At 40.2% G+C, this 23,097-nt stretch overlaps 1 protein-coding gene across 6 annotated transcripts in view; it reads right to left on the bottom strand.

Moving 5' to 3' along the window:
* LOC115591540 (cAMP-specific 3',5'-cyclic phosphodiesterase 4D-like) overlaps positions 1 to 23,097 on the bottom strand; it is a 102,736-nt gene that overhangs the window by 8,258 nt on the left and 71,381 nt on the right. For 4 of the 6 annotated variants that reach the window (XM_030433616.1, XM_030433617.1, XM_030433621.1 and 1 more), the window contains 9 exons: positions 12,626 to 12,817; positions 11,874 to 11,915; positions 10,600 to 10,636; positions 7,294 to 7,367; positions 7,161 to 7,210; positions 6,658 to 6,770; positions 3,225 to 3,318; positions 314 to 486; positions 127 to 225 (listed from right to left, as the gene is read on the bottom strand). In XM_030433616.1, the coding sequence (XP_030289476.1) occupies positions 127 to 225; positions 314 to 486; positions 3,225 to 3,318; positions 6,658 to 6,770; positions 7,161 to 7,210; positions 7,294 to 7,367; positions 10,600 to 10,636; positions 11,874 to 11,915; positions 12,626 to 12,817 (874 nt within the window). The remainder of the gene's footprint in view (positions 1 to 126; positions 226 to 313; positions 487 to 3,224; positions 3,319 to 6,657; positions 6,771 to 7,160; positions 7,211 to 7,293; positions 7,368 to 10,599; positions 10,637 to 11,873; positions 11,916 to 12,625; positions 12,818 to 23,097) is intronic. The other 2 variants (XM_030433618.1, XM_030433619.1) reach the window with 1 other exon arrangement.

The raw sequence follows: 23,097 nt of genomic DNA, 5'->3' as shown, positions 1-23,097 counted from the left end.
ACTGCAATTATACTTTTTTATAATCATGTCTTAATTGTTTGATGTTCCAACATCTCATGTGAAAAAGTCAATTCATAACTTTTTGTTTGTGAGGTAAGCAGACTTTCAGCAGAAGGATCCTCCTACCTGGAAGACAGAGTACATGATCACCGTCAGAGGTCGGTTTCCGGAAAATTCTGCTATCTTGAATATATCCAGACCCCAACGGTTAATGTCCTCAATCTCCTGAAGAAGTAAAACAGAACATCTATAAGACTCAGTGTGTTAGTTTGTGTGTGTGTTTCTGTCTGTGTGTGACTGTGTGCGGACCCACCTTGGCCAACATATTCTCTTGTGGCGTGCTGACTCCAAAGCGAGGGATGCAGGCAGGTGCTAAGCTGGGGCTCTGTGTCACCTTTTTCACACCACTGATCTGTGACATCGGCCTCTTCTTCTTCTCCTTCTCCTTAGGAGATGGAGACAGGATCTCCACATCATGTTGTTTCTCTGCAATGTGTACAAACAGACGTGGACACACACTGTGAAATGTCTGTCTTCAAGTGATTTCAAACATGCAGACTTGATCTCTTACTTGATTAGTATAACTTTGCTGCATTGTCAACATGATCGTGTCAAACTGGTATCCACAAGGTTCTAATTTCTCTGTCAGTTACACTATATTTACTCACTATAAGAACCTGTAAGCACCATGTCAACTGATATTACCAAACCTAACCCACACCCGAACAACTAAATATTTTTCCAAATGGGTCAGGTATCTGTCCTCCACACCCTACTCAAGTTAACACACATATACAAAGATTTATAGTTATTAAAAACATAGTACGATTCTCCTCCAGCAATTGAACAAACTCAAACAATATCTCGCCTCAATGCCTTCTTCAGCTTCAGTAGACAACGATTTTAAAGCTTATGTCATGTCTGATTGCTAACATGATAGGACTGCAATCAGTACTTTCGAACTCTAACAAGTATCAGAAAACTGTCATTTAGATAACATACAGCTCTTAAACTGTGTGTAACAACATGAAACCTGTCTTCTCCAAACACACATTATGGAGGAATCAAATGTCCAAATCACAGGCTATAAATCTCATTTATATCTCACATCAACTGTTCACATCTGAAACTGTCTATGTCATTTCAGCTGAGCTAAGACAAGGCTAAATGTAAATCAGTTCACAAGTAAAAACAGGTGTCACATGTAGATCCTGTTTGCAAAACACAAATCCACTTAAATGTTACACATATACGAAAATAGATACAGAAAAATGAGTCGTGTTCACTGTATCAACACAACCATGTTTCCTAACTGGGTGAGCATGCATTTTTGCTTCTTCTCAATCAGAATCTGTGTTAAGGACCTTGTGAATGCCTAGACTTTGATTTGCTCCTATAGATCATAACTCATAAAAAACAAAAACATTTGATCGGTAAATTGGAGATCATGCCTATTGAGAAAGTGTATAAAGTATGTGATCTAACTGCCTAGCAAAACCGGAATGTATTCAGGTATAATTAAACAATCCCTCAGTATACTGTACAGCTATATCGTCACAGCACACCGGACTATATACATGAATGGACTGCATAGCAGAAGGAGCAAAATACCAGTTGTAGAACGCTAAGGATGATGGGTAAAACCGGGTTGTCAGCCTTGTCTTAAGCACAATGACAAAGTCCTTCTCATGTTTTTCCAAATGTGAGTTTGAAAAGGCTTCATCACATTCTACAGGTTTTTTAACCCTCAGTGGAGGCTGTAATCAAAACAAGGCAGCATCAGCATCATCTCCATATGATCTGTTGACACAAAGGTGCTGCCCCAGCAGAAACGATAGTGCTGAAAATGACTCATCCGTATTTATACAAACCAAGGAAATAATGATCCCATTGTGACATCACAGACTGTCTGCTTCACTTCACGTCCACAAATCATCCTCAGTATTTTACATCCACGTTTTCTATTAGAACAGCAGGAATGATTTCCTCAACAACATCCAGATCTGAGCCCCGATACAAACACATGCCACCATAAGGACGTAGAGCGACCTGAGTGGCAGCATCACACGAAGAGCTGTCTGGCCTTCCTCACCTCTCTCACAGTGCCTCCTCTTCCTCACACCCAAAACCATGGGGTTCATTTCCAAACGCAGCCGGGCTCAACGCCGAGGCACTCATATCAAAACGGCATCCGATTGACAGCTCCATCCTTGTTGGGCTGGACCTCCATCCCCCCGGCAGGGCTGTTGAAGACTGAGCCTCCTATTGATGCAACACGCCGTCTAATAATATTGCACCCTGTTGCTACGACAACACCACACAATGTGTCCGGGAATGCTGTCGCTGCGCCTCCTTCTCGTTTAAGGAAGAAAAAATCCTCACCTTATCCATCCATCCCTATTAACAGTCCTCCCCTTTAAAATCATGCTCTCTTCATACTTTCTCTTAAATGTTCCTCCTTCTTTATTTCAAATACTGAAATTCTCCTCTTCCTGTTTCTTTGTTAATCAGCCAGTTTCACTTTCTGTCCTGCAAAATCAACCTCTTCCCACTACCTTTCAAAAAACCTTATATTTTACTTCTCCTCCTTCCTTTATTATGCTTTTTTTTTTTCGTTTTTTTACTTTCAATCCTCTTCAACCTCATCCCTTTAAATATTCCTGCTTCTGCTTCTCCCCCTCTCTGCTCCAATAATACAAAATCATTCAAGACTTCCTTTCCTTTCCGCATATTATATACACCATGCTGGATGACGCATATCATTCACATTAGTGCAGCTTATTTTTTAACACTCACGTAATACAACTGACAGCAGAACAGTCAATTAAGCCTAATGATATAATTATGCAAGTTGTCATTCAGCACCAGAGACACAGTTTTTACCAACATTTTTGAGATATTTCTAAATATAGTTGAACATATTTTGTCATCCACACCGTTGGAATGTGCGTGAACTAAATATAACATACCTCTTAGTATATGGCAATATAATACAGCACCATAAAGTTTACATCTTTCTGAAACAGTTTCAACAAAAACTGAAAATCACTATTTCTATGAATGTACAATTATTTGCAAGACAGTTGTATAAGTCCACATCTTTTTCAGCAAACATATGGTTTAAATCATTTTTCATTTAGCACAGAGGTCAACGGTGTTCAACAGCTGTCCGTTCCACAAAGTGGGTGTTGTTTCATTCATTTACTTTAGGTTTTGAAACTCACCTAGGAAGGTGTTGGCGATGAACTCTGACACCTGATTCCCTGAGCGGCTTGTCTCTGAGAGCTGCGTCAGCTCACGATTTAGCATCCTCTTAAACTATGTAGACACAATAAAAACATAATTAGAAGTGCTGTTAGTCCTGGGGTCTGTTTCAGAAACAAGCCTGAGTTTAATCCTGAACTCTGGTTTGACTAAGCCTGAGATGAGATTGGAAACTCAAAGATTTTGGTTCAAGAAAATCTTATCCAAATTAGCTCTTAAATCTTATCACAGTCACTGAAATGATGTTAAAACATGCACAGACTGCACAGCCAATTTTAAAAACTCACTCTCAGACAGGAATCGGGCTCACACAGAGATGTTAACATATCTCTAATATTAGGATTCATGTTCCATCAGTGCGACATATATATATAAACATAGATGAAATGGTCTGGAATGTCATGTCTCCACAAATAAACAATAATTCTCTGGTATATTCAGTGGTTAATTCCCTAATCTTGTCATTGATATGTAAACATTGTTCTCATCCTGTGAGTTAACTCTTCCATATCATAGATTTCAGTCAGAATTTTTATTACAACATAGCATGTGTGAATTAAAATTAAAAGTGCAGTTATCCTGAGCAATTGTCCTTCCTGCACATACCTGTATGAGAACGGTGAATAGACAGTATATATTTATCATTAGTTTTTTCTACTTTATTTGTTATTTAATTTGCTTTGTTTTGTTTTGTTTCATTTGTATCTATCACTCAGTCAATTTTCCCCTCTGTGTGTGACTCAGCTGCTTTGGTTTGAAAGGCAAAAATCATTTGGGGGCACTCTGCACTTTTATTTCTGTCTATAAAGCCTACAGTCCATGTTCATCCCTTTTGAAATGCAATAATTTTTTTCTAATATGCATTTTCTTTGCTTAAAATAGTTTTAATAGCTAACTGTGTCCGTGTCTGTTTGCAGACGCCAGGGAGAAATCTGCACAGCTGGTCCTAAAGAAAACACTGATGCCAAAAAGTTTTCAAAAAACAAAAGTGTCCCCCCCTTCTAGTTATATCGCAGCGGTAGCTTCCACACTGATTATGTAACAGCTCTGGCATGAGGTGGCTGGGGGAGGTGGGAGGGGGTCGGTGAGAGAGAGTGTGATGCTGCAGTGGGCACACAGTTACTATCTGACACACATATGGACACACAAAAACAACATCAACTGAAATGTGTCTGTTCATCATCTGTTTACATCTCCTGTAGCTTCTCAACACCTCCCTCTATCATGCGTTTACTCGGATTTTTTCTACACACACAAACACACAATCATGCTCAAATGTTTACAAATGACATGCAAGATATTCCTGCTGCTGCAAACCAACCTCTTAGAAATCTGTTATATGTGAAAAAACCATGACAGCTTTTTTTCCTCCATTTCTCATACACACACTCATACATATACATGGAAAGAGACACACAGAATCTCAATATTCAGCCTGTTTGGTGATCCACTCCTGAGTCAGATCTGACAGGCAGCCTCACTCAGCATTCAGCCCCCTGCAAAGCCTGGACTGCTGATCAATACATCCCAGTGTAAACAAGACGAGCCAGCAGCGATCCCCGTCGCTCACCTGTCTGAGTCTCCAGCAGAGACAAACGCTGAGAGCCGACGCATGCATGTCAACCCACGCATGTTGATGTTAGAGGTAAATCCAAACTGACAAGAAGACAAGTTTGCTTGCTCAGTGACGGGCTGAAATCTGCTCACTCAGCTCTGATTCACGCTTAAGGAGTCCGTTTGGAAATAAAAGTTCCCATAGTCCCATGTGCTGTCCTGAAGGTGAGGGGGAGGGGGTGGGTTTGGAGGGGAAGGGTGAGGTGGGGGAGGCTGGGGATGTGGTCTGCCATCGGGGGAGAAAGGGTGTGACTGCAGTCGACAATCCAACTACTGTCACGCACTGTCAATGAGAAACATAAAGAGGGAGAGCAAGAGCGAGAGGCTGTGAGGAACCCCCCCTCCCCCGCCTTGCATGCAGTTCCCCTTTCTCTGTCCAATCAGATTCATCTGCCTTCAGGGGCTGGGTGGAGGACAGGGATATGATTGGATGGAGGCGGGCTGAGTTTAGCCGCCAGATGCTGAAGAGAAGCAGGAAGGAGGGAGGTGAGGAGGCGCTGATTAACTCTTTCACTGGAAGAAGACGCCATTCATGAACCCGAGTATTCACACTGCAGCTGCCTGGGTCCTAACATCTGAATTACCCCCCTCATATGTGACTCAGATCTGATGTTTTCTAACAAGGAGAAAGTTGAGAGGATTTGCAATTTGTCCATGCTGCTCTGGACACTAGACAGGAACTAAAAATGACTAATGACTCTTAAGACTCATACTTGAAAACTAAAATGAAAATTACTCCCAAAACATGTGACAATGATTCTGTCCCCTGCTGCAAAAGCATCAAATGCTTTATGGGTTTATTTACTTGAGGCACATTTTATCGTAATTTAATTGCAGAAAAACTGTCATGTTTCAGATTGTCTTTCTGTGATATCCTGTTTTATTTGGAAGTTTTGCCCTCATGTGTCATGTATTGCTTTTCAGTTCCTCCTTTTGTGGGATTTCCTGTTCCTTTCTGTGTTCACCTGAGTCTTGTTCGTCATTCAGCACTGTGTGTATATGGTCTGTGTGCTCCCTGATGTCTTTGTCAGTTTGTCATGTGTGATTTCGCTTAGCTGTGTCACCCCGAAGTATATTTCTGTTTTTTTTGTTCCTTGTGTTTTACTGTTTTGTACTTTTGGTTATACTTCGTTTGGCTTTCGTTTTTGGTCTTTGTATTTTTTGTGTTTGCAATTCTTGGATTTAGGTTAGGGTTAGGGTCCGCTTTTTGTTAAAAAAAAAAAAAAAGCTTGCCTTTTTTGTTCTTAATCCTGGCTGCCTCCTGGGTGTTTATACATTTGGGTCATCAATATTTTTGCCTGAAACGTATTAAGAGCTTCAATATAATTTCAAATTGAACAGATTTCTTTTTCAATTTACAGCTGCATTGACATTTATTCAGCTATAGAAATAAAAAATAAAAGTATGTACTGCATGTGTGTGGGTGCCTGATGAGAGGAAGGGAGAGGAAGTGTCGATTACTAGAGAAAGACAGAATGTGTGGCATCTGAAAAGAAGTCTTTTGGTTTTTAGTGTGCATGTGATCTGCTTCAAACACCATCTCACCTTTAAAAACATGGCACAATTCAGGCACTCAAAGAAATATATCAAAAGAGGGAAGGAAAAGACCTTTTGTTACAGTGGCTAAATTACTAAATCTCCAGTCATTAAGGAAGTCAACATGTCCTGGCCACCAACTCCTCATTGGGGCTCCAAAGTTCTCCTTTTCCTGTTTTCCAAGAACACCTGATACTGTACAACAGAGATCAACCACTTTTCTTCTTTTTTCTGTCATCTCACCTTATTGGATGCCATCTCGCTGACCGAGTGTCTCGTCTGCAGTGTCTCCAGCTGGTCCAGACACCAGTCCAGCTCCTCCAGCGTCTCCACTGCCAGCTTCTGGTAGGGCTCCTCTGAATTGTCAGATGTTACAAATACATATGTTAGAGGTCTGTTGTGGGACTGCTATGAAAACAGCCACATGTTACATTTTGTAGAGGGATTCAGAGGTGTGGGATTGCTCTTGTTAATAATGTTTCCTGGGGTACTAACTGAAGTTTTGAAAAAGCTTGTCATGGTGCACATATTGAAGTGACGTGTTTAACATCATGTTTGTATTTTCACCACTATTATCAGCTTTTACACATGCTTTTCATATTTGGAAATGGCTGATTCAAAAAAAAATTTAAACTTACACCATTTTCACACTATTTTCATAAAAAAAAAAAACATTAAAGTATTTGCTGTAGTTCTGATGTGATATATCTCAGGGTGTCCCAACACAGGGTAATGGTTACACTGACCTGTAAGACATGGTTTACACATGGATGGCTGGTTGCTGCTCGTCGGCCGCCTGGAACAGGGAACAGATGTGGTTGTTAGCAGAATGAGAAGAACTCAGACAGTTAGTCACTCAGTCTGTTTTCTTGTTCTTACTTGTTTCCCACACGATCTTGCAGATGTGTCAGAGCAGCAAAGTTACTCCTCACTGTTCTGAGACTGGCAAGAACCTGAAAGGAGAAAAAGAAAAGGGTGAGTTTTGTAGTCGAATGAATAGGTCTGGATGGAGAAACCTGAGACATGCAGAAGCCTCACCTTTAAGTATTTTGATTTGCTCAGCCAACCCTTTTAGAAGTTTCACTGAAGCTAATTTTGAAATTTACTTTGAGCAGACGAACAGGAACCACTTTGCCTTGAAAACATAAAAAGCTACTCCCCCAGTTAATTTAAATTTTTTTAAGTCTGTAAGTAATTCCGCTGTTCAAGGTGGGGTTAGTTATGCTGGAGAAAGATGGGTGTCAGTATTTGACAACCTGTGAATGAGACTGAACAATCAACTATCACCTTGAACTACTAAGCAAGTTTGGTTATCTGAGTTTAACTCAAGTACTACAGTTGTCAACTGTCTCTTGGCCAAAAAGCTACACTTGACCACACCACAAAGACGGTACATTTTGCGCTTTCGTCAGAGCATATACCTCTCCATACCACCAGGTGGCGGTAGTCTGTATGTAGAAGACTCAGGATTGTGACTACACAAACCATAATATTGATCATTTTCACACTACCCTCACTAATATAGCTATTTTTAATGGAGAATAAGTCTGATACAAAGCTGAAAATGGCACTGGTGAAGAGATGAAGGTAAATAATTAGGAGAAACCTTGCTAAACGAGGGAAATCAAGGATACTATAGCTTCAGGTTCAACTGCTCGCCATGTATGTTTCTGTTTCTCTTCTCATGCATGAATTTGCTCAGCTGAAAAAACAATCACAGTGATTTTCCTCATCGAAGTGCTCTGTTACAGATTGAACATGCTCAATCAGCCGAAAAGTTGCCAATAAGTAGTATATACAATGGTGCCAATGGCCCGGGACACAAGGCAACCACAGGGTTCAAGGACACCGACAGCCCCAACATTGGCCCAAAAACGTTAAGCTTGGGACAAACCTGAAGAGTCGGCATGTAGTCTTGTTCTGGTTTTAAATGCCAATAAATCAGAATTATAGCTGTTTCTACTTTAGACATTAGATTGTGTATATATATAACATGTAAAGATTGTGTTAATGGGCAAATGCTAAAGTGCACTCATACAGTAAACACACACATAAAGACTCAGCAAGCTGTTCAGTACAAAGAAGGTGTGTGGGTGTTTTCTGTGAAAACGAAACCATCACCTATTTCTCAAATCGGTGAGTAAGGGCCAGTGAGGAGCAATTTGAGATGTGTGGACGAACCGGACACTTTTAATTTCAATGGAAATGCTGAACATTTGAATTTAATCTGTCCCTGAAAATGAGAAGTGCTCGATTGTGCTACCCACTACTACAGAAAAATATGGTACGGTAGAAACCTCAGACAACCAGGATTAGAAAAGTAACCTTAAACTTGCCTTCTATGAGTAGCATGAGTGAGGGTCTCAAATTGGGAACACCTTGGCATGACATCCTCAGAGGCTTCTATTGCATTCGGTTAACCAGGACTGGCTGGAGCAGGGCACGTCAGAGTCATGGTGGGTGGAGCTCTGAGTTTCAGGATTGTTAGGGCCACTTGTGGGTGGCTGACCTAGCCAGCCTTCATGTGGGTTGCCAGGACTAGGTGAGCCCAGGTGTGGATGGTTGTTAAGCTGTCTGGGGAGGGAACTCAGTACTGCATTGTAGGTTGGTGATAAGTAATGTTGTAGGCCACCTCCTCTGACAGCCATTCCAGTTTGACATAGATAGATTCCTTTACTCCTCTTTCAAACCATCTGACTTTTCATGTCAAGATGTTTACATTGTTGTCCTCAATGGAATGATTTTTATCCTTCAGATGAGCTGCTACAGTGGCAGTTATAACTGGGTCCCCGCTGGACAAATTCACCTGACAAGGCAGACGGAAATGGAGCCGATGTGGGAGAACCAGCTACAATGTGAGCACTCCTCCGAAGACTCAAAGGCAGCTTGGGCATGTTTCAGGCTGAGATGCATCACACACATTTGGTTAGTATCCCTGCTTGAAATTTTATTCACATAAGGACCTCTGTTTTCATGGGGACATTAGTCCCAGCCATAGTTACTAGCAGAGCAGTGAAGCGGTGAAGCTAATGTTTTACTATATACCTGTTAACATTCTCATGCTAATCTGGTGTGGTTACGTAAAAGCGTGGAAACACTGGGAGTGTTACAACTTCCAGGCAGAATTAACGTTATACAGATGAGTATTGCTACTCGGTACTGTGTTAGCTCTATGAAGCCAACTTCAGTTTGTGAAAGTATATCTACTTGGCAAGGTAATGCTACTGGGGAGTGTGGCTACTCGGCTTAAGCTAGCTGTTGAAAGTATTTCTACTCCCACAGTTAGCAACTCAAACTACTGTTTGTCGACAGGCTAATGTGAGCGTTAGCCTTTTTATAGGGGGCAGGTCTCCACCCTCCATGACACTGACATGCCTTGCTGGCAGAATGCAATAAGAGATTCTGATGAGGTCAAACTGAAGGTGTTCCCAATGTGAGAGACAAAACGAATGCTATGAAAGAGAACAGCAAGTGACAATACATGAGACAAATTGGGCATTTTTCTAACTACATTCGTGCCTTAACCAAAATCCTTTGGGACCTCCTAGGTTTTTCCGAACAGGACCTACATGAGTTTGCAGCCTTGTATATTACAATTTAAACATAGTCTGTAGATAGTAAATCCTAGTTAAAATGGCCTAACATTACCACATAATGAGCAATATGCTCTGGGAAAATTTTTTGTGCCACATTCCAGGCCATCATTGCCACACATTTCCATTATACTGAGAGATATCTTTATTGACGAGGTCCTTACATGGATTGTATCCTCAATTAATGGTTGAACAAAAAATCAGTAAATGAATAATTTTCAGAAATACTGTAGCTTAATCTCTGTACAGTTCTGCTGAAGTTAACTTCTCTGCTGGCCAGGACTCCACTGGCCCATAACTGACAAGAGAAGCTCAAACAACTTTTAAAAACTGAAAATTCATTGGATTCACATACGAGTATTCACTCAGACACAAATATTAAAATCACTTGTAGTGGTGCTGTGTTTCTACCACGCCTGTAAAACTGTGTTGTACGAAGTAGCTCCAGTGCTAAACCACATTTTTGATCGCTGCTGGCACTGTTGCAAAACAGCCAGTGGGTTTGGATTCTGTATTTCTGTACCATTGGGTATTATGAGAGTGGCCCATAAATTCTGGTTTTAAAGAACCACCAATACAAAATGCTACTAACCTGTGCAAATGGAGTCACTATCATGTCTTCTCCATGCCTGCAAAAACCACAGACAAACACACACAGACATCAAGTGAAAAAGCCAAGTGAGATGGGACAGAGGGGAAAACAAGTTTTTTCTTTTTTTTTTTAATCTTTAAACACAAATAATGTCTTCCTGTTTGTTTGTTTGTTTGTTGTCTTTGTATTAATGTGAGGGGTGTATAGGAATGTGACAGTTAGCTATAACCCATAGCTGGTCTCAAATATAGAACTGAATAAAACAAGTGGAGAGGAGGTTTTAGTTTTACAAATATTTCTTAAAGGCAAAGATGCAGATTAGAGTTAAACCTCAGCGGGCAAAGCCATAGTGCCACTGCTTCAGATAGCATTGAAACCAAGTGGAAATTACAATAAGTGAGAAAGGAGGGAAGATATAGCCCAACATTGGTAACAATGTAAACAATTATCAATTTTGCTGCTACCCCTTGAGGTTTAACCTAAACGTTTCTTTGAATCAAATGACTCAAATGAAACATTTTAGCTCATTGTTTTGGTTCTTTGACAAATTAATCCAAGTGAGTTTAGCAGCTTAATGCCAGATATTTGTTTGCAAGAGATTATTGAATTTACTTCAGTGGGTGGCTATAAACTAATACGACAGTCATAACAGCTTAATAACCCCAAATCAGGCATATGTCTGTACTAGGGTTTAAAAATGCTTTATGCTGATTTAGTAACTCTTAAAAAAGGAATGCCTCCAATCCAAAACACATATTTGTGTAACAATAACTTTGTGCAGGTGAGGAGCAGTGTTCATGCAGTGGGCGATGGAAAAGCAAACTTTTGGGGAGGCAGTGCTTACTGGATGCTTTGGGGTCACAACATGCATTTCATAACAATTCAGACTTTAAATCCATGCTGCCAGTGAAAAGTACAGTGTCAACTCAGCCTGTGCATCGCTGTCCAGCAAACATTTTGACATTGGGAAACCACAGCTTAAGTATTAAAAAAGCCATTCTAATATGATTATTAATATGCTTTTTTATCAAATTGGCAGATATTTGCACTTCCTTGGGTTAACTTCAAACCTGTCAAATCTGTCAAATGTTTGCTGGGGCTGTTTCAAATACTTTGAATCGTTCTTCAGATTGTGGCCGGGAAAAGATGACGTGTAAGCCAGGGAACAGGGGATGGGGTGGGGTGGAAGAGGTAGCAGGTTTGACTTATGATGACATTGCACAGCACAAAGAAAAAGGCAGAGAAATCACAGCAGTCTTCACACTTTGTCTCACCGAGGTAGCCAATTGACTTCCCAATGCTTCAATCCCTCCTCCCTTCAAAACAAAGGAGCGACAGCTATTGGTGGTCGTGGCCCCATTTACACTCTGGCTTTAAACAGACTTCTAGCTACACAGAGAAATCTTAATAAACAGGCTGAAACTGGAGGAAAATCGAGCCCTGTGATCAGATCATAGTTTAGCTGTACGTCTCGACTAAATTTGATTGTTTTGCCGATTACACTGACAAACATGAGCTCTGCTTTAAAAAGCCTCTTTAAAGCCAGACATAAAAAAACAGTTTTTTAGAGTGTAAATTGGACCTTGGGTGGGTTAATATAAAAAACTAGTGACAATATATTATCTACTGTAACAGTAGTGACACAATCCATGTGACCTGATACAGTATATCTATATCTATATATAGATCCCAACCGAAAGAGTCACAACATTTTTAAACCACTAATGAGTGATTTGGGAAACATGGAGATTAAGTGATTTGTTGGTATCCAGCAGCTAATCTGGACCCAAATTAAAAAAATAATAAATAGACATCCAAAAACGTCTTGAAACAACAATACCCTGGCAAATTACAAGGCACTTTCAGGCCTTCCATTATCTGTAGGTTCATGGCTGTTTCTTCTGGAGGAACCTCTAAGTTTCCCTCCAAATCCAGCTCAGCAGCCCCACAATATCAAATGCAGCATGTAGTGGAGGTTGATGGCTGGATGGTTTATTGGTGTTAATTTTGAGGGTAAAATACTCACAGGTCGCTGGCAGTGGACGAGTTGCGGGACATGGCTTTTGGCGAAAGGTCGAAGTCTGAGTCGGAGCGGTAAAGGAAAGACTCGCGACGCTGACTGTGGGGGAAATTGGCCTGAAGTACCAGACCAGAACCCGGGCTAGTCTGAGAGTCCAGTGGACTGCGACCCACCGACAGGCCATTCTCCACATCAAAACTACAGAAAGAGAGAAAAAGAGAAGAAATATATAAATCCTTATGTTAAAGTTTCTGTTAGTTACACTGGATATAGACTCGAACTGACTCTGACCGACTGCAAGTATTCACTCAACCCTGGTTCTTAGTACTTGCTACTTCTACTGCTGTGCCACAGTTACATAGTTACGCAGTAGTTACTACTCTAACTACTGCTAGTAATAATAAACTTAATTTGCATACTACAAATATCATTATAGGGTTACAATTTGCCGAACGCAGCAAAACATTAGATCAAAGCAGTGTAAAGACAACAAATGTTAAAATACCTTTAATCAAAGGAAAAAAACAAGGATCCTAAACATCTACAATGAAACAGTATAGCAAACCCCATGACACTCAATTAATCTGATATACTTCATCTAAATAATCCTATGTGCCTCCGTACACATGTAGAAAAGAGAAAAAACAGAGAGCTAAAATGAGGCTAAAATAAGATATGTATGTAAGAATACCCTCAGCATAGTGAGTGAAGCTGGAGGTTGTATTACCGAATATCAAATGTTTACCAAATAAGGTACCATGTTTCTTTCAGCAAATCATCCCAAACAAATCATCATAATGACAAAAACACAAAAACTATTTCTACGTGATGGTCTGAGCAGGATAAAGAGGCTGCATTAAAATTTTCTATCCTGAATGTGAGCATCTTTTTTAACAGGTGACCTTGTTACTTGCATTTTGCAATCAAGCGCACACTCACACACATCTTTCCCTCCGCTATCTCTGTGTGACGCCAGCAATGACTTCATGCAAGGTACGTCAGCAGAGCTACTTACCAGTCCAAGCGCCCGCTCCCACCTCTCCCACTGTCATCCCATCATAACCACCACAATGAAAGGCACCACTCTTACTGAATACAGCACTTTCTGCTTAAGCGTCACTTTAAAAAATTGGATTTTATTGGTATGATCAAAACGTCCCTTTTTGCCAGTTGGATTCAGTCCAACTCCTGTAACCAAACAGTGTCACAGCCGGACTTGGACCTGGTTCAATCCTTTTGAAATCCTTCCAATCGAGGGGTTAAATATCGGAAACATCCAATCAACAAATTCTAAATGTCTTTGAAACAAACAAGATTTTTTGTGCAGCCAGGAAAGAGCTATACAGAAAGATGAACAAAGAGGGGCAAAGGAGAAGCTTACACACAGAAAGGGTGTGTACAGGAGTGGAGGGAAAACATGGGCAATGTTCGTCTTTGCTGCATTTTTTTCAGCCTCACTGTGGTCCACATTCCCTCTATGGGGCTATGCCTTGCTCAAGGACACAGTGGCTTGACTGATCAGGGAGTGAAGTACTCTTTATTACCCTAACAAGTTTGAAGATTGAAACCAGTGACTGCTGACTTCTTCTCTGACCTTAATCCAGCCAACAATAAACTATAAGATAATGAGTGTTCCATGATTTAAATTAGATTTTTGAGAACATTTGAGAGGACATTTTGAGGTAATTTTATCAATTAAATGTATTGTGACCTCGACAACCTCCTTCCCTTGTTATAAAAATAGCAAAGAGAGCACCAACAGAGCAATGGCAGGTTGCCTCTGTGTCTATTTTTAGCTCAGCATGCCTGCAGCGCTCCAGCAATAGCGGCGCCTGATAAATGAACGATGGCTATTATGCAATCGATGTTGAATGAAAGACCCAATTCACAGATGCAGAGAGAGAGAGAGAGAGACAGACAGTCGGACAGACAGACAGACAGACAGACACAGAGGAGGTGATCAGAAGGCTGTATCCAGCACAGTGATGTGGTTCAGCATCTCACACCTGATTGGTGTGACGTGGCAGAGAGGGGCCGGGCTGGAGCAGGGCTTACCTCAATGATAACACCCCCACCCCACCGACACCATCACTACACCTCACCCAACCCCATTCTCCACCCTACCCTCCCCTCGGTGTAGTCGGCCATGACAAGGCTCCATCAGAGGAGACCAGTGACGACAGAGGCTAAAAATAGATAGGCCTGCCAGGAAAGAGGAGAACGGGAGACTTGTGATGGAGCTGACGTAGATACCCCCCGCCCCCAGACTGGGTGTAGATGATTTCTCCCCTCCTCAGAAACACATTTTTTTATAGGTTGATGCTTAAGTGCCTCTAGATGTAGTAAAAAAAAAACATAATTGCTATTTATATTCCATATTCTATTTTTATTTTCTATTCCCTGAGTTTGCAGGTAGAAGGTTGAAGTGTGTTGCTCAAGGACACTTTGACAGAATAAGTAGCTGCTGTTTGAACACGGTCAGCTGCTACTCAGGTAAAGCAAATCATTGAATTACATGACACAGTGGAAGCGGTGATTGTATTCAGCCGTGATCTGACCTCACGTTTCCTTCAGATTTTTTTCTCATCGGTGTGGAAAAGCCAACTTGAACCTTTATTTTTCCAATGAAACCCAGACTTTTTTTAATTTTGCGGTTCAGGTTTTTACAACAAGGTGACCTACCATCTCCATTTACAGTGATCCACGACCTTATTTTAACTGAGAATAAACCCTCATCCTACAGACACACCATTGAGCATTTCTGCTGCTGCAGCTCACCAGAGCTTACTGCTGGTCAATGGCATTTGTTCTCATTCAGAAGGAGAAGCCACCAGGCAACAAATAGGGAGGCAGCTCCCACTACTGAGGAAAATATGGTACTGCAAAATCTTTCACTAAAAGTCATTTTTTCTCACCATTGCGGCCGAGTGCCGGCTGGTGGGAGGGAAAGTTGGGTCGCTGTAAAGTAATTAATTAGAGTATGGTCTAGACCTGCTCCATTGAAAAATGTGCCCTTTTCTTAAAAGAATCAAATGTGTATGCTTTATAAGATAATGTGTCTAAATCCCAACTAACTTCCAGATGTGTAAAATTCATACCTCATGAAACTGTTAACTGTTAACTTTTTCTTAAATCTCTAAAATTAGGACTTTTACATAACTTCCTACAAAGCTCAGTTAGCTGATAGATGCCAATGCATAATCAGTTGGAACATGCATTTCATTGTGAGATTTTATTTCCTCCCATCACTCGTAAAATAACTATATATGCTATATATATACACATATGTATTGCACAGTCAGTGGATGATATGGCTCCTTAAGGGCGTATTATGTTTCTGCTGCAAGAAGGGAAAAGAAGTGAAGTTGCTAAATAAATGTCAACGATATTAGGCAAACAGCTAAAAAGGGACAAGAGTTGGAACATTTCAGCTCAGGTTATTTACAAGCTTTTATAAAGAGAATAAACTGTAATGTAGGAGGGATCGACCAGTCTGAGTTTATAAGGCCAATAGCCTTTACAGATTGAAGCCCCAGTTTTTGTAGAATACTCTTTGTGTTTGAGTATTTTTCAGTGTTTCAGCTGGTCAAGCTGGAAAATTCCTTCAGTTTGTAACATTTAGGCAACCATGAGTCTGTAAAGATTCAAATATCAAGGTTTTAAAACTACTACCTCTTGCAATATAACTTCTACTACTAAACTACTACTAGTACCACCTCTAGAACTGTTACTATATTTTATACTACTACTCCTGCAACATGTTAAGACATGCATCCTCTTTTTAACAGACAGACAGACAGCTTGGCTGGCGTCTTGTTCAGTTGCAGCATACATAACAACTTGACCTTGGTCTGCCTCCTGCTTGCAGCATTGTTCTCCATTGCTCTGACGTAAATGACAGCTCCCTTTTCTCTCTTTAACTGTGTTTTACCAAACTTTTCTCACACTCACACACATCGCTCGACACCCACATCCTAACCTCTGCTTTTGTTCCCAGGATAATTAGTTTTAACCTCATTGACATATTGAAGAAAAGAAATCCTATTTCTTAAAACAAACCAAAAAAAACCTGCATGTTTAAGTTGCATTATATTATCACTCAGGTTACATGTTGCTTTTTTCCTTACTGGAAGTTTAGTGATGAGACGGAATTGGGATGGAAGAATTTTGCATATTAATTGATCGTACGGTCAACAGATAATTTATCATCATATATTCTTTGCTTTAATTATCATTTGGGTCTCTTTCTGTTTCAATCGTCAAACATGCCTGACGTAGAGCTTCGGGATTTGCTGCATTTCTTTACATTATGTGAAGTTTTAGGCTGTTGGTCAGTTAAAACAAGCTTTTTCATGAGTCACATTTGGCTTTAGAAAACTGTGATGGACATATTTTCAATTGACAAAATTACTAATAAAAAACACAAGTTGCATGCCAACTTTCATCACTTTGTCTTCACTTTTGACTCAAAATGAATTTTTACAGCTACAGACACTATGTTCTTGCTGATCAAAGAACTGTAATGACTATTGTGTGATGGAGTCACTTAGGTGTTCAGCATTGCCCAGAGAAATCTTCACTTAAATTAGCAACCACATTTTTTATATAAGGGGGACCGTATATAATCCTTAAAAAGCCTTTTCTTTGGATTAGCCTCTGTAGCTACACTAACTTTTGGATGTATAATGCCAAGTACGACCAGTTCCACTGTCTTGTGGACTCATGGGAACCAGTGCCGAGGGGTTTTAGGAACTTGTTATGTATGTGAGAGAGTGATACACAAAACAACTGCCAGATGTTATGAGATGGGCCTATGACACAGGCCCAGGGTCAAAGGTCAAATTGCACACACACAAACGCTCCCTCCTGTTTTCTTCCCTCGCAGCGTGGGAATAGGCTGAGGGGCCTAAAACATCACACAATGAAAGGAGGCGAGAGGTGAGGAGGAGAGGAGGAAAACAGCATGGAAAATGAATGTGTGGTTTGTGCTGTGTGTGTGTGTGAGTGAGTGAGTGAGTGAGTGAGTGAGTGAGTGAGTGAGTGAGCGAGTGAGTGAGAGAGAGAGAGAGAAAATGGCTCAGATATAGTAAATATTTGATATGATTAAAAATAAAAAAACAGCACAAGTTACAAGGGCTGTGTGTGTGTGTGTGTGTGTGTGTGTGTGTGTGTGTGTGTGTGTGTGTGTGTGTGTGTGTGTGCACGCGTGTCTGTGTTGGCTGGTGAAAGAGTTGAGGGAGTAAAAAGGGTTTGTTTGCTTTACACCTCAACCCTATTGTACATTTGATCTGAAAGCAGCAGAAAAACAACCCACTTCCCCCTCATTCAGCCCTCTGCCAAACAGTCCTTTCCTTTAACTGTCAGTGTGTGACTGTATGTGTGTTTATATACTCATGCAATACACTAAGGGGATGTTGAGAAGCAGGGCAGGAGAAAAATAATAAACAAGTACGTTATTAATCAGGATCTGTACATATAAAAGCAGCAAATTAAAGATTCAAAGTCCTAATTCTGCAGTATTAAGCACAAAGAGTGTGAGTCACAAACACTTCTCTCTTCAGTGAAGGAGCATTATCTTGCTAAGCTTGTGCTGATATACACATTTGTAGACTTTCTGTTGTTTCACATTCATAGCATCTCAGCAGATGAGCTGATGCTCTGACTGGCAGCCAAATTATAAAGTACATTAGACAAAGGATGGAGACTGAAAACCAATATTTGGGAGCGATATTCACCTGCAGTAAAAATGTAACTCTTCGTGTCAACTTTTGAACAACCAGGGATGGAATAAACCGTACTGTACTCCAGTACTGTTGTTCAGTAAAATATCGTGGTACTTTACTTGAGTATTTCCATTTTCTGTTACTGTGTACTTCTACCCCACTACATTTATTTGATAAATGTAGTCACTATTTGCTTTGCAGATTCAGATTATTTAGTGTTATAGGGTATTAATTGTGATGTGTTACCAATCATATATTGTTGTGGGCCACACTAAATCGGTAAAATTACAGATTCTTCCACTCTATGTTCATGCGCTAATTCACTCAGCCAAACAGCCAATGAGAGATATTTCTTATACCAACTTTCTCCGCTACAGATTCAACATGCTCAATTGGCCAAAGAGCCGCTGACGAGGGCTGAATAGTGTCAATGGTGCAGGACACAGTGTGACAACTAGGGGCCACAGAAGCTCACTGATTGCCTCGACATTGGCATGCCTTGTGTGTCAGGGCCTTGAGATGCCAACAATGAATGGCAACTTCCTGGCTCAAGTCCAGCCAGGGATCTTTGCTGCATCTCTTTCATCCTCATTTGCAGTCAGCTCTTTTCTGTTTGTAAATGATGAAAGCTTAAAAATGTCACAAATACTATCAAAAGTTTGACTGAAATATTATCAAATGTGTCTGCTTTTGACACACAATCTTGTACACAAGGTACATGCCATGTGGAAAATGCCATGAATACTGTTAATCATAAATTCATCTTTGACCATTACAGTTTCACAACTCACAGTGCCAACATCAGTAGAACACTTCCAAAAAGCTTAACAAAGTCAGAAAATCACTCTTGGACAAGTTCTTTGAAAAAGGCAATCAGCTGCTTCACTGTTGGTCTATAGCCAGATGAACAGCAGGACAAAATGTGTCCAAAAAATTCAGCACAGCATCCCTGGATGAAGCTTGACTAATGAAATACTTAATGTGATTATACAGGAAATTATATTCACAGAAACTGGTAGACATGGTAAATATCTAGAAAAAATATCCCTGAAATCACAAGGGCCTCAGGATGCTGCCAATAACGCTGACAACCTGAAAGAGATGAAATTAAATAAATGTAGACAGAGGCTACACAATACATTACATTAATCAGTTCCAGTGAAAACTGAAGACAACAGATAAGAGCTGCATGTTTCAGCACATTACATCAAAGATATCTATGATCTTCTAACTGCACTCTCACCTCTTGTATGCTATTTTTAGCAAAAATGGAAAGACAGCAAAAGACAACACAAAAAGGGGTTTATCACAATGTAGGGGTGCACAAACTTCCCCTCAGAAAGCCAACATTGGCACTTAAGGTAGGACAAGGTCCAAATGCAAGGACTTGTTGTACTGTTTCATATTGGTAAAATGTGAAATGGATACTTGGATCTCAAGTTCCCTTAATTTACCAGCATTTTTTAATGCTGGTAAATTAAGGGAACTTGAGATCCAAGTATCTATTTTAGCAAAAAATGTTTTCCTTGCTAGAATTGAACCTTATGGAGGCCAACTTCGGCCGACAGGCTCCACTTTAGGCAGCCCTGTCCTACTGTGTGACACTGATGCAACACTTGTCACTTGCTCTTAGTTTTTCTTGTCTGCTAGATGATCTTTTTTTTTTTTTTATAAATAATTCCATTAGTTTTAGATATTTCCACCACCGAGCACCCTGAAGATTTATGCAATTGTGTTTAGGACATCAATGCTTTTTGATTTCAGTTACTGAGTATCGTGTATTATCATGCATCTGCTGTTCTAACAGCTGGTTACACTGTAAATGGAATTACTGCAGTCTTGCTGTACGTCAGTCTACTGCAGAATTACCTTTCCTTAAAAAACAATTTCTACTGTTGTATACTGGAATGAAACTCAGCGCCACACCGCCATAAAGAGCCAGTTGCTCTTTCCATCCACCTGACCTGCCACTGTGGATCGCTGTCCAAACAGAGCCAGTGCTCGATGTCCAACATCAACATCTGATCTCAGAGCAGCTCATGTCTCTCTAAATATAGCCAAGGGGAGGGGAAGGTTGCGCCGAGTCAAGTCAGCTGCTGTGTTTATTATTTTTCTATGTGACCTTTGACCTGTAGGCAGAGGAAGGACTTTTGCCTTTGAAAGCAGCACATCTTTGTTTGGATTGCGGTCAAGAGAGCGAGAGGAAGAGAGACAGTGGGGAAAAAGGGTGCGGAGCTAAAAGTTACAGGACTTCATTCATATCAGATTCTATGTGATGTCTATGTATATGTATGTATATCATTTCAGACAGAAGACTGTAGAAGATCCAACTTTGTATCTCTGCTGTAGATCTTTTTCAGATCAAGCCCTCTTTATCTTGCATTTTAACATCTCAACTTATCAAATGAACTACAAAACTTTTCCATTACTACAGTACATTAATGAGAGATTGGAGAGGGAGGTCGTAGTCTTTATCACACCAGCAGTATTCCGAATATTCAGTCTGATGATCACCTAGAGTAAAACTGTGAATCTAAAAACTCTAAAGTCTAACCATTACCATTAATTTTTAAGTTGGATTGTTTTCTTTAAGACTCGTGTTAGAGAGTGGTTTTAATATTTGTCTTGGGGGTTTAGAGGTTGGCCAGAGCTAGCAGAGATTCATTGTTTGGTCAAAGATACTTAAACAGGGTAGTGGTTCACTGTCTTGAAATGTGCTGTTGCCAATAAAGGATGGTCTGTATATGTGACAACATTACTAGAACAACAGAGGCCTTCTTTCAGCAGACTTGAACTTTAAATATGAATGTAAGCGGTGTAGTGCCTAAGTGGTTAAATTTTTGGAGTGCAGGGCGCCTCAAAGGTTGATTAACTCCTCCGGACGGGTATTGATCGTGGAGCCTGTGTGCAGTGATTAGCTCTGTCCGTCCAGCCAGGGAGAAATCCATACAGTGGCTGATCAGCATTAACATCATTAGAAACTGGTTAGGAGGGTAGCACACTGGGCCAGAACCACTCAGAACCGCACACGCACGCACACACACACACACACACACACACACACACACACACACACACACACACACACACACACACACACACACACACACACACACACACACACACAGAGGCTGTGTGATTACAGCCGCAGCAGTAGAGATCTAGATTTGGCTCCAGAATCGACCTGAAAATCGAACAACCTTACATCACACTGGTGCGCAACTGGACAGACTGGTTCAGGGCACGAACACACTGCACACACACACTGCACACACACGCACACACACAGTTTGTTTGTCTTTGCCCAGCAACAGGCCATGCCGAATGCTCCCCTAATCATGTTCATATGGCACTAATTGGCACCTTTCGGTATACAGTGATTGAGTCCGGCGATAAGGCAGGAGTTTGTCACTTCCTCCCCTAATTAGCAAAGGACAACCCAGGAGCAGCCAATCACATCGCTGATAAGAGGGAAACGAAAAGATGGAGACAACAGGGAGACAATGTTTTCTCCTCTGTCGTGCTTAGTTCAACATAACACAATCTTTCGTATTGACAGTAGTAAGAGGATATGAATAAAAATTACAACAACAGTAAATTCTATTTTGAATATACATTATTCTTGGGATGCACCAACATGTCAAACTATAATTCATTACCTAAAGATAGGGTGTCACCCTTGACATTACTGATCAATATTAAAAACAGTCTGTTTATTGTTTCATTATAAAATTGTTACTGCTGTCAGTTAAATCCCAGCTCAGGTTTAAATGGCACGCCAATCTTGAGCCAACATTTTAATTTACATCTATTCCAATGAGTGCGATGCAGTGACGCACGGAAATCATTTTGCACTGTAACGCGTAATAAGGCCCTTGTAAGTCATTATAAGAAGCTTATTAACATTATTAAGACTATATAAGTGTTAATTATAGCATCAAAAAGATGTTTATTGTTACATTATAAAACATGAATAAGGAGTAATAGGAAACCTGTTAACAGTTTGCTTAAGAATGTTAATAAAAAGTTTCCTGAAATTTTTTGTTGCTTAATTAAAAATAATATATACTGCATTATGCAATTATTAACAATTAACTATGGTTTTTGCAGCTGCCAGATATCATTCAAGAACAATTCCTCAGTGAAGTTAATACATAATTTTTTTCCAAAGATTAAAGACATGTTGCAAGTGCTCCATATTCCTTGTAATTATACAAATATAAGACACTAATAAGGCATTCATTAAAGTTCTTCAGTGTCTATAAACTGGTTTCTCGTAAGTGCTTTTAATGTCTTATATTCTAACAATAAACATGTTGTAATACTATTGTTAACACTAATATAGTCTCTGATGAGACTTCTTGAGGATTTACCTATCAATTGAAGCTTGATACAGGACTTTGACATAAAGCGTATCTCACTGATATCGGACATTTCCTCTCCGAGTTGAGGTATCAGGATGATACTGGAAAATAGAATCTTGGATCAGTGTGTTCCTATTTTTAGCATAAGTAAGATGGAATGAGTTTTATTAGAGAAGAGCTGTCATAGGTATTCATCGCATCAGTAATTGTAATATTGCAGATACTCGAAACAGTACCTATTTTAAACATCTTGTCTATCTAAACATCCTGCAAGAACCAGAACTTAAACATACCCTCATTTATAGTCCGTGTTCATATTTTGTATTTTGTAAATTTCCTTTTTTACATCTCTCTGCATAAACTGATGACAGCATCTTTGAAAACTTGCACA

The sequence above is a fragment of the Sparus aurata genome, chromosome 11 (assembly GCF_900880675.1).
Source record: "Sparus aurata chromosome 11, fSpaAur1.1, whole genome shotgun sequence".
Taxonomy (NCBI): domain Eukaryota; kingdom Metazoa; phylum Chordata; class Actinopteri; order Spariformes; family Sparidae; genus Sparus; species Sparus aurata.
Note: the sequence above shows the minus strand (reverse complement) of the source record. Positions and strands in the feature narration are given on the sequence as shown.